The 17,573-nt window shown below is 40.7% G+C and overlaps 1 protein-coding gene across 1 annotated transcript in view; it reads left to right on the top strand.

Moving 5' to 3' along the window:
• Positions 1-10,293, top strand: part of LOC101994600 (cytochrome P450 20A1) — a 41,291-nt gene extending 30,998 nt beyond the window's left edge. The window contains 3 exon segments of the mRNA XM_013351634.1: positions 1,704-1,789; positions 10,134-10,195; positions 10,198-10,293. Coding sequence (XP_013207088.1) covers positions 1,704-1,789; positions 10,134-10,195; positions 10,198-10,293 — 244 coding nt within the window.
• The last annotated feature ends 7,280 nt before the right edge of the window (positions 10,294-17,573 follow it).

The raw sequence follows: 17,573 nt of genomic DNA, 5'->3' as shown, positions 1-17,573 counted from the left end.
GTGGATCTCTGTGAGTTCGAGACCAGCCTGGTCTACAAGAGCTAGTTCCAGGACAGGTTCCAAAGCCACAGAGAAACCCTGTCTCGAAAAACCAACCCCCCCCCCAAAAAAAAACAAAGTAAGAAATTGTAATACTGGCTGGGAGTGTAATGTAAATTAGTAAGGTAGGAGGAATGTGAGCTGGAGGCTAGCCTGGGCTACACGGGGTGGGCCTGTCTCAGAAGGAAGGAAGTAGAGAGCAGGGAAGAAAACAATAATCTTCTGATTCAGCTATTTGGGTTTCAGCATTGGTTCGCTTCATCCAGGAACAGTGTGCTGTGCAAGGAACAAGCCCTGCTCTCTCAGCTGTTTGAGCAGAACAGGAGCAATTCCCGCCTCACAGGTGTGGGCAAGCATGAAGTGATACTTGTAGAGTACTTAGGAAAGCCCCTCCTTCGTGACAAATATTTGGTGCATGTGTGTGCAGCACTCAAGGTTGGGTGCTATGCTAAACATTTTGTTTTTAATTTAAAATTTAAATCCATCATGTCCTCTCTCCCTCTCCTCCCTCCTACCCCACCCATGTCCTCCTTGTCTTTGACCATTGTTGTTCCACGAGCATATAAAGGAACCAACACATAAATGCATCCTGCCCAGCCCACTCCGTGCTGCTCGCACGTGTGTGCTTCTAAAGCTGCCCACTGGATGTCAGAAAGGCAAGTCAGAGAATGTATCCTTGGAGGACATAATTCTCCTTCTCTCAGCAGTTATCAGTTGCTTGTAGTCCCTCATCTAGGGGTGGGGCCTGGCGAGAGTCCCCCATCTTGGGAATGACAACTGTTGTTGGAAGTGTTCAGGTCTTGCTTGGGCAACCATGTTGTTGAGATTTCATGGGTGCATCTCCTCTGTCATAACTAGAAGGCACAGTCTCACAGTGGACTTCCTGGTCCTGTGGCATGAAACATTTTTCCTACGAATTCTACTTAATTATTTCAACAGTCCATGAGCTGAGTCTTCTGCTGCTGGAGATATTGATTAGAGAAGTCCTATGTACGCAACAGAGCAAATAGAGACAGAACGCCCGCTGTCAGGTGCTGTTGACCTTGGACACTGACGACCTCCTCAAGACAGATGAATGCACAGGATAAGCCTTTTGGCACACTGTAAATACTGACATCTTAATAATCTGTAGATGTGTTAAGATCTTAGTTGTGTTCCTCAGAATCTGAATACACCTGCCCCCCTGTGTACATGGAGGACAGGTGCTTTCCACCAAGCCCACTACGTGTGCTCAGCGTTCCTCCTTTCTAATGCAGTGTAGATCCTTTAAAAACATTTGTACGTGTTTTTTTTTAATGTTTCTACTTCTTCAGTAGCATTTGACAGGGAAATTCTAGAATAAAAAAGCCTTTCTTAATCTCTTAATATCTTTAACTTATAGTAAATACAGTATAATTCATAAATAGAATTTTAAGCTCAAATGCATAATTTTAATTGAAGAAATAATGTAACCTGCTACATTGCTGTATCTGAAGAATGTATTTTTTTCAATCCACTGTTCAGAAACAGCAAGAGATTAAACATCTGAGTGTTCACTGGTTTGGAAGTATAATAAAGTATAATGTTACTGCAGCAGATTTACACTGTTTCAGCCTGTGCATTTAGTGTTGATGTTTAAGGGGCAAGTGGGGCTGTGCTGTGTGAACCTCAGATTTTCCTTTTAGGTTTAATAAAGGTTGTTTTGCTGACGAATCAGTGATGAAAGTGTTTTCTTCCCTTCGTTTTTCAGGCACATGGGAATACCCAGAGCTGAGGAAAATGACTGAGACAAGAGTAGGAAAAAAAAGATACCATTCTCACCTGCTTAGAACTAGATGCTCTCTATGACAGTGAAGAATCTATGTGATTTTTAATGTCAAATTCTTAATCTTTTTTTTAAGGCAGGCCAAGTTTATTAAAGTAGATTAAAGCATACTTTTTTTTTTTTTTTTTTTTGGTTTTTCGAGACAGGGTTTCTCTGTGGCTTTGGAGCCTGTCCTGGAACTAGCTCTGTAGACCAGGCTGGCCTGGAACTCACAGAGATCCGCCTGCCTCTGCCTCCCGAGTGCTGGGATTAAAGGCGTGCGCCACCACCGCCCGGCTAAAGCATACTTTTAAGGGGTGAGAAAAGACAATGGCCAAAGAGCTCCTTATGATGATTTACATTGTTGTAGACTTGATATTATTTTAAAAACTTTTAGCACAGACAACCTTCTTAGGTAAACTTCTTCCTGATTCTGGTGACTTGGGTATCAAGTTTGCATTATGTAGCTAAAAACACCTCAAAATATATCATAATGGCAATCTGGATTCAGGGCAGACATGAGGTTTTAACTGAATATGTAATTGACAGCCCTGTTGGTTTAATTTTTATAGGAAGGGGAAAAGGTTTGCAAAGCTTCCTGCTGTATAGTAATGACAAGGTTCAGGACTCCAGAAATCAAGTTTAGAAAATTAATCAATGAGTGATCATCAGAGGGTCGCCCCCCCAAGGCCCAGAGATGTGATTCAGCTGCTGTTTCTCTGGCAAGTAATTAGTCTTGATACTTTTTCTACTCGTTGGTTTTAAAAGCTGATGATTTGGGGAGGACTGCAGCCCTAAAGTTTTCTGATCCTGCTAATCCACTTTCCAATCAAGATTCCCCTTTTCTAATTTAAAAATATGCCTCATTTTTCTTCCTTGCATTCTTAATAATGTTTGTAGACATAAGCATATTACATGATTAATAAGCACTCAGAAAGAGAAATTGGGGTTCAACCAAAAGATCTGCAAAGCAAAACAGCCAGCCACTTGAACTGATTTCAAGCTCTTACCTTAAACTCAGTCTAAAATCGTGATCCTGTTTCCAGGAATCTCAGAAGGAGACTGACTTCTGAGTGAGAGCTGTCTCCTTCCATTTTATAATTCTCTCTATGACTGGGATTAAAGGCATGAACCACTGGGCTTAAAAACTTGCACTGCCCAGTTTCTATGGAAACTAGTGTATTGAAGGTATGTGTTAATACTGCCTGCTCTATAAGACTGACCAGTGGGATGGTTTTACTCTCTGATCTTCAGACAAACTTTATTTACTAAAATACAAGTGAAATGTCACTACATAAGACCCTAAGTAGAGAAGCCATTTCTTCTCCATCTTCCTTTCTTTTTTTAAAAATTTATTTATGTATTAAAGATTTCTGTCTCTTCCCTGCCACCGCCTCCCATTTCCCTCCCCCTCCCCCAATCAAGTCCCCCTCCCTCGTCAGCCCGAAGAGCAATCAGGGTTCCCTGCCCTGTGGGAAGTCCAAGGACCACCCACCTCCATCCAGGTCTAGTAAGGTGAGCATCCAAACTGCCTAGGCTCCCACAAAGCCGGTACGTGCAGTAGGATCAAAAACCCATTGTCATTGATCTTGAGTTCTCAGTAGTCCTCATTGTCCGCTATGTTCAGCGAGTCCGGTTTTATCCTAGGCTTTTTCAGACCCAGGCCAGCTGGCCTTGGTGAGTTCTCGATAGAACATCCCCATTGTCTCAGTGTGTGGGTGCACCCCTCGCGGTCCTGAGTTCCTTGCTTGTGCTCCCTCTCCTTCTGCTCCTGATTTGGACCTTGAGATTTCTGTCCGGTGCTCCAATGTGGGTCTCTGTCTCCGTCTCCTTTCATCGCCTGTCCATCTTCCTTTCTGATGAAGCATTGATCTCTGATACGTAGAATGTTTACAAATTATTATTATTATTATTATTATTATTATTATTGCTTTATAAATAATACTATTCAATATTTCCACTTCCTCCCCTCTTCCCATTTCCCTCCCTCCAGTCCTAACAAAGGGCAGGGTACCCTGCCCTGTGAGAAGTCCAAGGCCCTCCCCGCTCCATCCAGGCATAGGAAGGTGCACATCCAAACAGACTAGGATCCCAAAAAGCCAGTGTATGCAGTAGAATCAAAACCCAGTGCCATAATCATTGGCTTCTCAGTAGGCCCCAATTGTCAGCCACATTCAGAGGGTCCAGTTTGATCCCATGCTCATTCAGTCCCAGTCCAGCTGGCTTTGGTGAGCTCCCATTAGATCAGGCACACTGTCTCAGTGAGTGGACCAACCCCTCACAGTCCTGACTTCCTTGCTCGTCTTCTCCCTCTTTCTGCTCTTCAACTGGACCTTGGGAGCTCAGTCCAGTGCTCCGATGTGGGTCTCTGTCTCTATCTCCATCTGTCGCTGGACAAAGGTTCTATGGTGATATTCAAGATAGTAATCAGTCTGACTATGGGACAAGACCAGTTCAGGCACCCTGTCCTCCACTGCCCCAGGGTCCTAGCTGGGGACAGCCCCATGGACTCGTGGGAACCCATCTAGAGCCAAGCCTCTTGCCAACCGCGAAATGGCTCCCTTATTAAGATATCTTCTTTCCTGCTCCCATAACCGACCTTCCTCCATCTCAACCATCCCACTCCCCCAAACTCTACCCAACCCTTCCCTTCTCCCTTCTCTTTCCCCCCTCTCCCCTTCCCCCACCCCAACTCCACCCCCATGCTCCAACTTTTGCCTGGCGATCTTGACTGCTTCCAATTTCCAGGAGGATCTATTCGTTTTTGTTTGGGTTCACCTTATTGCTTAGTTTTCCTAGGATCATGAACTATAGGCTCAATGTCCTTTGTTTATGGCCAGAATCCACTAATGAGTGAGTACATACCATATTCGTATTTTTGGGTCTGGGTTATCTCATTCAGGATAGTGTTCTCTATTTCCATCCATTTGCATTCAAAATTCAAGATGTCGTTGTTTTTTACTGCTGAGTAGTACTCTAATGTGTAGATGTGCCACACGTTCTTCATCCATTCTTCCATTGAGGGGCATCTAGGTTGTTCCCAGGTTCTGGCTATTAGAAATAATGCTGCTATAACATAGCTGAACAAATGCTTTTGTATTATGATTGGGTATCTCTTGGCTATATTCCCAAGAGTGATACTGCTGGATCTTGAGGAAGGCTGACTCCCAGTTTCCTGAGAAACCTCCACACTGATTTCCAAAGTGGTTGCACAAATATGTATTACCACCAGCAATGGATGAGTGTTCCCTTACTCCTCATCCTCTCCAGCATAGGTTATCATTGGTGTTTTGATTTTAACCATTCTGACAGGTGAAAGATGATATCTCAAAGTTGTTTTCATTTGCATTTCCCTGATCGCTAAAGAAGTTGAACATGACCTTACGTATCTTTTGGCAATTTGAACTTCTTCTGTTGAGAATTCTCTATTCAGTTCAGTACCCCATTTTTTAATTGAGTTATTTGGAATTTTAATGTCTAGTTTCTCGGGTTCTTTATATATTTCAGTGTGGTCGGATTATATATATATATATAATATTGAGGTCTTTAATACATTTGGACTTGAGTTTTGTGCTTGGTGATAGATATAGATCTATTTCTACAGGTTGACATCCAGTTATGCCAGAACCATTTGTTAAAGATGCTTTCTTTCTTCTGTTGTTTAGCTTCTTTGTCAAAAATCAGGTGTTCATAGGTTTGTGGATTAATATCTGGATCTTCAATTAAATTCCATTGGTCAACATCTCTGTTTTTATGACAATACCATGCTGTTTTCATTACTGTAGCTCTGTAATAGAGTTTGAAGTCAGGGATGGTAATGGTAATGCCTTTATTGTATAAGATTGTTTTGGTTATCCTGTTTTTTTTCCATATAAAGTTGATTATTGTTCTTTCGAGATCTGTGAAAAATTTTGTTGCGGTTTTTTTTTGTTTTTTTTTTTAGGGATTGCATTGAATCTATAGATTGCCTTTGGTAAAATTGCCATTTTTACTATGTTGATCCTACCAACCCAAGAGCATGGGAGATTATTCCATTTTCTGTTGTCCTCTTCAATTTCTTTCTTCAAAGACTTAAAGTTCTTGTCAAATAGAACTTTCACTTCCTTGGTTAGTGTTACCCCAAGATATTTTATGCTATTTGTGGCTGTAATGAAAGGTGATATTTCACTGATTTCCCTCTCCACTTCTTTATCCTTTGTGTATAGGAGGGCTACTGATTTTTTTGGAGTTGATCTTGTATCCTGCCACATCACGGAAGGTATTTATCAGCTGGAGGAGCTTTTTGGTAGAGTTTTTGTGGTCATTTATGTACACTATCATATTGTCTGCAAATAACGAAAGTTTGACTTCTTCCTTTCCAATATGAATCCCCTTGATCTTCTTATGTGGTCTTATTGCTATTGCTAGAACTTCAAGCACTATGTTGAAGAGATATGGAGAGAGTAGACAGCCTTGTCTTGTTCCTGATTTTAGTGGGATGGCTTTGAGTTTCTCTTTATTTAATTTGATGTTAGCTGTTGACTTACTGTATATTTCTTTTATTATATTTAAGTATGATCCTTTTATCCCTATTCTCTCCAAGACCTTTATCATAAAGGGATGTTGAATTTTGTCAAATGCTTTTTTGGCATCTAATGAAATGATCATATGTTTTTTTTTCTTTCAGTTTATTTATATTATGGATTACATTGATATATTTTCATATGTTGAACCAGTCCTGTATCTCTGGGATGAAGCCTACTTGATCATAATGAATGATTGTTTTTATGCACTCTTGAATTCGGTTTGCCAGTATTTTATTGAGTATTTTTGCATCAATGTTCATGAGTGAGACTGGTCTGTAATTCTCTTTCTTGGTTGAGTCTTTGTGAGGTTTTGGTATCAGGGTAACTGTAGCTTCATAAAAAGAGTTTGGCAATGACTCTTCTGTTTCTATTATGTGAAACACATTAAGGAGTATAGGTATTAGTTCTTTTTGGAAGTTCTTGTAGAATTCTACGTTAAAGCCATATGGTCCTGGGCTTTTTTCATTGTGAGGTTTTTGATGACAGCTTCTATTTCCTCACGACTTATAGGTCTATTTAAATTGTTCACCTAGTCTTGATTTAACTTTTTTTATTTAATTTTTGTATATGGTATTTATCTAAAAAAAGTCCATTTCTTTTATAATTTCCAATTTTGTGGCATACAGGCTTTTGTAGTAAGACCCAATGATTCTCTGAATTTCCTCAGTGTCTGTTGTTATGGTCCCCCATTTTATTCCTGATCTTGTTAATTTGAGTGTTCTCTCTCTGCCTTTTGATTAGTTTGGATAGGGGTTTGTTAATCTTGTTGATTTTCTCAAAGAACCAACTCTTTGTTTCATTGATTCTTTGGATTGTTTTCTGTGTTTCTATTTTGTTGATTTCAACCTTCAGTTTAATTATTTCCAGTCTCCAACTCCTCCTGGGTGAGTCTGCTTCTTTTATTTCTAGATCTTTCCGGTGTGATGTTAAGTCTCTAATGTGAGCTTTCTCCATTTTCTTTATGTGGGCACTTAGTGCTATGAACTTTTTTCTTAGCACTCCTTTCATAGAGTCCCTTATGTTTGGGTATGTTGTGTCTTTATTTTTGTTGATTTCAAGGAAGACTTTAATTTCTTTCTTTATTTCTTCCTTGACCCAGGGGTGGTTCAGTAGTTGACTATTCAGTTTCCACGAGTTTGTAGGCTTTCTGGGGGGAAGAATTGTTGTTGAATTCTAACTTTATTCCATGATTATCCGAATAGACACAGGTGGTTACTACAATTTTTGTATCTGTTGATGTTTGCTTTGTTATCGATATGTGATCAATTTTCGAGAAGGTTCCATGAGATTCTGAGAAGAAGATGTATTTTTTCTATTTGGGTGGAATGTTCTGTAGATGTCTGTTAAGTCCATTTGATTCATTACATCTGTTAGTTTTCTTATTTCTCTGTTAAGTTTCTTTCTGGTTGATCTGTCCTTTGGTGAGAGAGGAGTGTTGAAATCTCCTACTATTAGTGTGTGGGGTTTGATATGTAATTTGAGTTCCAATAATGTTTCTTTTACATATGTGGGTGCTTTTATATTTGGGGCATAGATATTCAGGATTACGACTTCATCCTGATGAATTGTTCCTGTTATGAGTATAAAGTGTCCATCTCCATCTCTTCTGATTGATTTTAGTTTGAAATCAGTTTTGTTAGATATTAGTATAGCCACACCCACTTGCTTCTTAGGTCCTTTTCCCAACCCTTTACTCTGAGGTAGTGTCTGTCTTTGAGGTTGAGGTGTATTTCTTATAAACAGCAGAATGTTGGATCCTGTTTTCATAACCATTCTCTTAACCTGTGCCTTTTTATCAGTGAATTGAGTCAATTGATATTAAGTGATATTAATGACCAGTGGTTGTTAACTCCAGTTATATTTTTTTAGTGGTAGTGTTTGTGTGTTTCCCTTCTTTCAGTTTTGCTGGTAGAGGGTTATCAGATGTCTGTGTTATTACAGGTGTTGTTGGCTTCCTTGGGTTGTGATTTTCCTTCTAGTACTTTCTGTAAGGCTGGGTTTGTGGCCATGTATTGTTTAAATCTATTTTTTGTCCTGGAATATCTTGTTTTCTCCATCGATTGTGAAAGAAAGCTTTGCTGGGTATAGTAGTCCAGGCTTGCATCCATGGTCTTTTAGTGTCTGCAGTACATCTATCCAAGACCCTCTGGCTTTCATGGTTTCCATAGAGAAGTCAGGTGTAATTCTAATAGGTTTACCTTTGTATGTTACTTGACCTTTTTCCTTTACAGCTCTTAATATTCTTTCTTTATTCTGTATGTTTTGCGTTTTGATTATTATATGGCAAGGGAATTTTTTTTTTTTTTTTGGATTTTCGAGACAGGGTTTCTCCTTAGCTTTTGGTTCCTGTCCTGGAACTAGCTCTTGTAGACCAGGCTCGCCTCAAACTCACTGAGATCCACCTGCCTCTGCCTCCTGAGTGCTGGGATTAAAGGCCCAGCAAGGGGATTTTTTTTTTGATCCTGTCTATTTGGTATTCTGTAAGCTTCTTGTACCTTCATAGGAATCTCCTTCTTTAGGTTGGGAAAGTTTTCTTCTCTAATTTTGTTGAATATATTTTCTTGACCTTTGAACTGTAATTCTTCTCCTTCTTCTAACCCTGTTATTCTTAGGTTTGGTCTTTTCATGGTATTCCAGATTACCTGGATGTGTTGTGTTAAGAATTTGTTGGATTTGCTGTTTTCTTTGATCAATGAGTTTGTTTCATCTATAGTATCTTCAACGCCTGAGATTCTTTCTTCTATCTTTTGCATTCTGTTGGTTATACTTGTCTCTGTAGTTTCTGTTCATTTACCCAGATTTCCATATCCAGCCATTCCTCGGTTTGTGTTGTCTTTATAGCCTCCATTTTGGTCTTCAAGTCTTGACCTGTTTCTTTTACCTGTTTGATTGCTTTTTCTTGGTTTTCTTGGGTATCTTTGAGGGATTCATTATTTCTTCTAACTTTTTGTTTGTCTCCTCCTCCATTTCTTTAAGGGAGTTTTTCACAACTTGTTTAAGGGTCTCCATCATTTTCATAATGTTACATTTAAAGTCGATTTCTTCTACTTCTTCTGGATTAGTGTGTTCAAGTCTTCCTGTTGTGTGTTCACTGGATTCTGGTGTTGTCCTGTTGTTTTTCAGGTTGTTGGAGGAATTCTTGCATTGGTGCCTGCCCATCTCTTCCTTCAAATACGGCCAGGAAAGTCTTGGCATCTTGGTCTAATCTTTGCTGTGACTGTGTACTTGGTGGATTTTCTTGGTCTGCCCTCTCTTAGGACCCCTCAGCACTGGAGCTGGCTCTCAGATACCCTCTGCCCTGAAGCAGACTGTGCTGACAGATCACTCTGGACCTCCTCAGCATGGGAGCAGGGCCTCTTGCTGGGCTCCAAAGACCTTGCAGAAAAAAGGGCAGGCTTGGGGGACAGGGTGGAGTGGTACAAAGAAGCCCCATCAGCAGGGCCACTCACCACTGGCTCTCCAGACCCCTCAGACCGGAAGCAGGCTGAGTTGGGGGAATCCAAGGACCCTGCAGATGAAAAGGAGTGCTTGGAGGCAAGTTGGGATGGGGTAAAGAAAGCCAGTAGCCAGGAACACGCCCCACTGGATGGCCAGAAAAGTTTAGGGAATTGGAGGGTGCCTGGACTTCGTTCCCCAGGACCACCACTGCGGATTTCCTCAGCAAAGAAGCAGGACCTCTTTCTGGGCTCCAAGGACCTCACAGACCAGATTCTTAATCTTTGGTAAGTAGTCGACTCTCTTCTGGGTCAGATTTGCGTACACAGTGGCCACTGTGCTCATGAGCGTGTTGGTGAGGAGGCTGCTTGCTGCCTCCTTGCTGTGGAAGGGCACATTTTTGAGATGAAGTATGAACTGGTCACATGATCGAGGGAAGACGCATGGGTCACTGTCTCCAAAAGGAACTAGACATTTATACATTTTAAGTCTTTGTTAAGTAGATGAAGGGAAAAATACCTATTTAGAATATGTGCTGAGTCCTTTTACATCATTTTCTAAGCTGTCATTTTTATTCATGATTTTCTCAGGTTGATCTCTCAAATGATTTTTTTTTTTTTTGAGAGAGAGGGTTACTCAGTGTAGGATTGACTGTCCTCGAATTCACTCTGGAGACCAGGCTGGCCCCAAACTCATAGAGATCCACCTGTCTCAGCCTCCCAAGTGTTGGGATTAAGGGCATGTGCCACCACCACCTCGCTCAAATAAATAAACTTAGAATTCTTTAGTGAAAGTTGGAGAATCACGTTTTCTGAATATCCATAAGGAGAAACAATGTTAATTTCTATTAAATCATCTGTCACTCTATTTGGGTATTATTTTTGTTTTCTGAGTATCAGTTAATGTACCTTAATTATTTTAATAAAGTTTTGGTAGTTTCCTAGACGTTCTGTCTAATGTCTGCTGTATTTTCTCTTTGCTCCTAAACATTTGTCTAAAGGCTTGGACATTGCTCAGCAGTTCAGAATCTCTGGGACTAGCCCAACGGCTTTTGAATGTGCTTCAATGCAAGTGCTCCTTCTATGTGTCAGACAGAGGTGCAAGCTTGTCCTATTTCACTTGAAATCTCAAAGCAGTATGTTAAACTCTATTTTCATGCAGAGATACAGAATTCCCAAGTTGGGAAGCAATTATGTTGTCGTAATGACACAAAATGAACACTTTGGTAAGAAAGAATAAAACACTAGTCAAAACCCATAGCCAATGTGGGGTTGAAGAAGAAAACAGATGGCTGAAGATATTGTAAGCTATATGATAGACAAGGAAATATGCATATTAACAGGTGATGGACTCACACAAACTGTTCAGGATGTGGCTCAGTGGGAAGCCTTGAGTTCTGTCCCCAGCACCTTGAAAACAAAACAAAACAAAAATAATCAAAATAAATAGATTAAGAAAAATACACAGGAAGAAGAATAGACAAAGGATTAGAACAGAGAAATGGCTGGTGAGTGTCTACAGCAATGTTCAGTCATTACTAAGTAAAGCAGTACTGAAGCTATTTAGGAGATATTTTAAGAATCATTCAAGATATACTTTAGCACTACTAAGTTTTATTTTTGATGGTTTATTGATAGCATTATGGCTTAGTTTGTCTTTTGTCTTGTGTTATAATGATGAAGAATTTCCTCTCTGCTCTTCCACTGAGCTGTCATTCCAACCCTAAATTTTTTAACTCAGCCCCAGCTGCTGTTGCTGCTACTTGTTGATTTTTGTTGTTGTTTAGTTTTGTCTTGTTTACTAATGAATCCTTTTTCTGGGTCTGCAAGGTGACTCAGCCAGAAAAGGCACCTGCTACCAATCCTAATGATGTGTGTTTGATCTGAGATCTATATGATGGAAAGAAAGAACTGACTTCTACGTGTCCTCTGACTGACACAGTGCGCCCACCCACACAAATAAGTACTATTAGACATTTCCTTTTTCTGTTTTGTTTTTAGACAACTGTAGGAAGAATACCAATAGGTAGATGATGTGGGATGCCCCTTTGCATGCTGTGAATATGTTTTATTACCGTTGGCTAATAAAGAAGCTCCTTTAGGCCTGTAGCAGCGCAGAATAGAGCAAGGCAGGAAATCTAAGCAGAGATAGATGAGAAAAGAAGGAGGAGTTGGGGAGACACCATATAGCTAATGAAGGAGCCATACACAAGAACTTTACCCAGTAGGCGACAGCCTGTGGCGAAACACAGAATAATAGAAATGGCTTTTTTTACGCTGTAAGAGTTAGTTAAAAAGAAGCCTAAACAAACAATGTTTTAATTAATATAGTTTCTGTGTGATTATTTCGGGTCTGGGCAGCAGGAAACAAATGAGAGGCCTCCATCAACAGATGGAAAAGATTATTTTTAACACAACTGAATTTTTTGTTTCTTTTTTTTTTCTTTTGGTTTTTCGAGTCAGGGTTTTTCTGTGTAGCTTTGGAACCTGTCCTGAAACTCACCCTGAAGACCAAGTTGGCCTTGAACTCACAGACATCCACCTGCCTCTGCCTCCCAAGTGCTGGGGTCAAAGGTGTGTACCACCACCACTCTGTTGTTGGTTTTTCAAGACGGGGTTTCTCTGTGTAGCTCTGGCTGTCCTGGAATTCATTCTGTAGACCAGGATGGCCTTGAATTCACAGAGATCCACCTACCTTTGCTTTCCAAGTGCTGGGGTTAAAGGCGTGGGCCACCACACCTGGCTACACCTCTGAATTTCATCTGTAATTTCCAAGAGCTATACATGTCAAGTTATAAAGCAAGTGTGTGCATGCATGTGTGTGCATGCATACAAGTGTGTGCATACATACATGCACACACACCAGTTGTTCTATGGTGTGTTTGTTGTTCAGATAATTGCAAGAACTATTTATGACTAATTAATATAGAATTTAGTTGGCTCAGCCTGCCTTCATTTTCTACTGGTTACAGATACATAATCAAGCTGTAGCATTTATTTCTAACACACACACACACACACACACACACACACACTTAAATTATGAAATATATTCTAAAACCTTAAGTGAAATCTATTCTTGGTTACTATTGTGTGGTTTCTAGAGTTGTCAAATTGTTAAATCTGGCCTTTCCCACCTGTATTTTCTGTGGACTGGGCTTTGTTTGTGTTCTTTGTGATTTAGTGAATAGACTGGAAACTGGCAAAGGAGTACAGTGGGCAATTAATGTGTAAACCAGGTGTCAGCGAGAAATGCTGAAATAAGGGTAATTTTAAAGCAAGTAATTCCTGCTAAGCAAAGATTCTTTTGGATACTTCAGTAGTTTATTTACAAAAATAAACACAAGTAGGGTGTGATGGCTCATTCCTGCAGACCATTGGGTCTGCAGACTCTGGAGACTTAAGCAGGAGGATTACTACTTAAATTCAAGGCAATCCTATGCTACAGAATAAGACTAGAAAAGCAAATAAAAGTGGGCTGGTAAGATGGCTCAGAGACTAAGAACACTGACTGTTCTTCCAAAGGTACTGAGTTAAATGTCCAGCACCCACATGGTGGCTCACAACCATCTGTAATGAGATCTGGTGCCCTCTTCTGGCCTGCAGGCACACATGAAGGCAGAACACTGTATAATAAACAAACAGGCAAACAAACAAATAGCAAATAAAAGGTCTGAGCTCCAACATTTCAAGTTATTTTAATACGTTCAGTGGGATTTACTGAAACGTTGAAATTTTGTTATATTTTGTTTTTGACACAGGGTCACCTGTATCCCAGGCTGGTTTCCAACTCACTACTACTGCTCGGGATGACCTTGAACTTCTGGTTTTCCTTACCTCTATTGAGTCCTCTAACCTTGTCCTGCCCACCCCACCCCTACCTATTCACCACGGGCACTGCTGGAGATACAGCCGTGAACAAAACAACTCTGTTAGGGGATGGAGTTTAGCTCACACAGGCCCCAGGTTTAGTCTACAGAATCAAACAAAAACTCACGGATGTGACATTGTTATCATGTCTGTCTATTTTTGTGCTTCATCTTGGAAAGGAAACCCCACTCCTATGTCTGGAGGTTTAACACATAGAATTCTCTGACACCCAGATCTCTCAAGTGCCCAGGAAGGAACTTATAGGTGACTACATGACAAAAAACAAAGCAAATGAACAAACGGAAAAACAAAGGATCCAGTCATGAGCTGTACTGTGGGGAAACTGTTGGCTAGTTACTCATTGTGACACTCACTTGAGCCGCTGAGGCAGGAGGATTGTGAGTTCAAGGCAAACCTGGCCTACATGCATAGTGAGACCCTGTCTCAAAGGAAAGAAAAACTCTTAGGAGTCAAATCAGTGTTCCCTTTTTAGTGTACGACAAAAGAATCAGATTCGGTGTCTTACCAAGGAGGACAATCCACAGTGGTGCTCGTTAGGAGAACTAGACAGCTTTCAGAGCAAGAGGAAACATAGCTAAAAATTTATTTCATTGTTAGAGAGCGTTATCAGCCCTTCATATGAATTGTTTGATTACACTGCTGCATAGACGGTTATGATTTTCACCATCTGTGGCTTATGTGTCAAGGTCATTATGGGCTAATAGATATCCAGATTTTCCAGGGATTTGGTGGCATAACCGTACCAAAAGGTAGAGGCAGCCACCTAGGTAGGACTTCTGGGAATGGAATAAAAGTCTTAGGCCTTCTCTCTGTGGATATTTCACACATAAGGTCTTTGGAAAATATGTGCGTACGCCTAGGCTGCTGTTACAGTCATAGGCTATTGTTAAGCTTTCAGAGTATAAATTCAAAAGGACTTTGAAAACACATTTTAAAATGTTCTTGATACAGAACCTTTGATGAAGAAGAAGCAAATGTGCTATGAATGCTAAATTTACGTAGATTTAAAAATACAAATCTGCCAGCAAAGTTGCCATGGCAACCTTTCTTAACATGTGTGTAAATTTTATGTCTGTCTCTTTGAGGTTTTCATCTTTCCCAACACATGGTCTAATCACAAGAATTGGGCACTGTGCTATGTTTCTATATGGGTGGTGCCCCATGGAAATCATACAGTTTTGGAAAATGTGGATCCAGCAACAGGGACAGTTCTGTGGCATGCCATCTTGCTCTCTGTGTGGTCGTAACTGATCTGATTTCAAAGATAAAGTTTAGTATTGAAAGAAACCCATGGTTATGTTCCACACTCCTGTTTATTCTTATCTAAGGGGTTTAGAGAAATGTCTGAGAAAATCTGGTAAATGGTGATGCAGCTTCCCTGAGACCGTCTAAATGTACTCTTTGGATGATGTCATAGGGTAACCCCGAAGCACAGCTACTTTCACAGTGGCAAGTGTGTGCAGAGCGATAAGCCCAAGCTGCTTCTGAGCCAAACTCCACCATTGCATCTCTCCTTCCACTCCAAGCTTCGGGTGTGTTTTCACTCTCAAATTCTAGTCTGCCTGTCAGGAGCAAGGAGAACAGCAGGATTTAGAGGGGATTTTCACCCTCAGTTTTGATATTACAGATTTCTTTCTTCTTTTTTCCTTTCTTCCTTCCTTCCTTTTTATTTTTGTTTTTCAAGACAGGGTATCTCTGTGTAGCCCTGACTGTTCTAGAACTCACTTTGTGGACCAGGCTGACCAGATATCCTTCTGCCTCTGCCTTGTAAGATTGAAGATTGTAGTGTACCACTACACTCCACTAAGATGCTGACAACTTCTTGAGGTTTATGGTCAGCTTTGAAATCTGTGGAACAATCTTCAGTAGGACTGGATTGTGAACTATTGACTTTATTCTAGGTACCATCTGTGTCTTTGATATTACCTCTAGTGCTGTTGTAAATGAATCTCTTAGCTTTCTGTAGTTGAATCATGGACAGAGATTTATTTTTTTCTATTGGAAGGTCTTCTGATTTTTCCCTTGAAATTTCATCATAAGAGCCATGAAATAGTCACAGATGACTACTTGGCCCATTACCTCTAACTTCTTATTGGCTAACTCTTACATATTAATTTAACCCATCTCCATCAATCTGTATATCATAGCCTACCAGCAAAGTTTCAGCATATCTATCTCTGGCAGTAGATCCATGGTGTCTTCCTCCTAGCATTCAGCCTAGCTTTCCCTGCCTACCTAAGTTCTGCCTTGCTATAGGTCCAAAGCAGTTTCTTTATTCATTAATGGTAATCACAGAACCCAGAGGAAAATCCCACATCTCTCATGGATAGGTAGGATTAACACAGTAAATGTTAATGACAATATTACCAAATTAATATACAGACTCAATGCCATAACCATCTGATGGAGGAAGGTCATTGGTTAATAAAGAACCATTTGATAAGCCAGCCCTTAGGTGGGAGGAGTAAACAGAACAGAATGCTGGGAGGAAGTGAGGCAGACGCCATGCCTCTCCTCTCCAGGTCAGACGTGATGAAGCTCCAGCCCAAGATGGACGTACGCTAGAATCTTCTTGGTAAGCCACCACCTCGTGGTGCTACACAGATTACTAGATATGGGTTAAGGCAAGATGTGAGAATTAGCCAAGAAGAGGCTAGATATAATGGGCCAGGCAATGTTTAAATGAATACAATTTGTGTGTTGTTATTTCAGGGGCTAAGCTAGCCAGGCGGCTGGGAGCCAGGCAGCGGGAAGTGGCCCACAGCTCCTTCTACAACCATCAAAATTCCAAAACAATTTTTTTAAAAAAGAAAACTATATTTTCATTATATATACTAATCCAAGTTCACTCCCCCCTTCTCCCATTCGCTCCACATACCCTCCCACTCCACCCCTATCCACTCCCTTGCTACTATATATAGGCTGACCAAGGTATCATCCAAATCAAATAGGTTCCCAAAAATTCAGTACATGCAGTAGGGATAAATTCTGGTGCCACTGCCAGTGGCCCCTCAGTCTGCCACAGCCATGCAAATGTCAACCACATTCAGAGGAACAAGTTTGGTCCTATGCTTGTTCATTCCCAGTCCAGTTGGAGTTGATGAGTTCCGATTAGCTCAGGTAGACTGTTTCAGTGGGTGAACCTATCATGGTCTTGACCTCTTTGCACATATTCTCTTCCTTCTACTCTTCAACTGGATTTTGGAAGCTCAGTCCAATGCACTGATGCGGGTCTATGCTTCTGTTTCCATCAGTTGCTGGACGAAGGTTCTATGGTGATATTTAAGAAATTCATCAGTCTGACTACAGGGCAATTCAAGATCGGGCCCCCTCTCTTCTATTGCTTAGGGTCTTAACCAGGATTATACTTGTGGGATTCCCGGGAGTTTCTCTAGAGCTAGGTTTCTTGCTAACCCTATAATGGCTCCCACAGTCAATATATCTCTTTCCTTGCTCTTATCTCTATCCCTCCCTCCATCTCGACTATCCCATTTCCTCAAGTTCTCCTCACCTCTCCCTTTCTCTCCTCCTCTTCCCCTTCCACCCTCACTTCTCTGCTCCACCCCCATGCTCCCAATTTTATCAGGTGATCTTGTCTGTTTCCATTTTCCAGGTGGATCTATATGTTTTTCTTAGGGTTCACCTTATTACTTAGCTTCTCTAGGATCATGAACTATATGCTCAATATCCTTTTGTTTATAGCTAGTATCCACTTATAAGTGATTACATACCATAGTCATCTTTTTAGCTCTGGGTTACCTCACTCAGAATAGTGTTTTCTTTTTTTTCCTTTTCTTTCTTTCTTTTTTTTGTGAGCCAGACTATAACTTTATTTGTTCCAGGGAGCTGGCCAAAGCGCTC

This window comes from Microtus ochrogaster, linkage group LG4, assembly GCF_000317375.1.
Source record: "Microtus ochrogaster isolate Prairie Vole_2 linkage group LG4, MicOch1.0, whole genome shotgun sequence".
Classification (NCBI taxonomy): domain Eukaryota; kingdom Metazoa; phylum Chordata; class Mammalia; order Rodentia; family Cricetidae; genus Microtus; species Microtus ochrogaster.
This window is presented reverse-complemented; position numbering and strand designations above follow the sequence as displayed.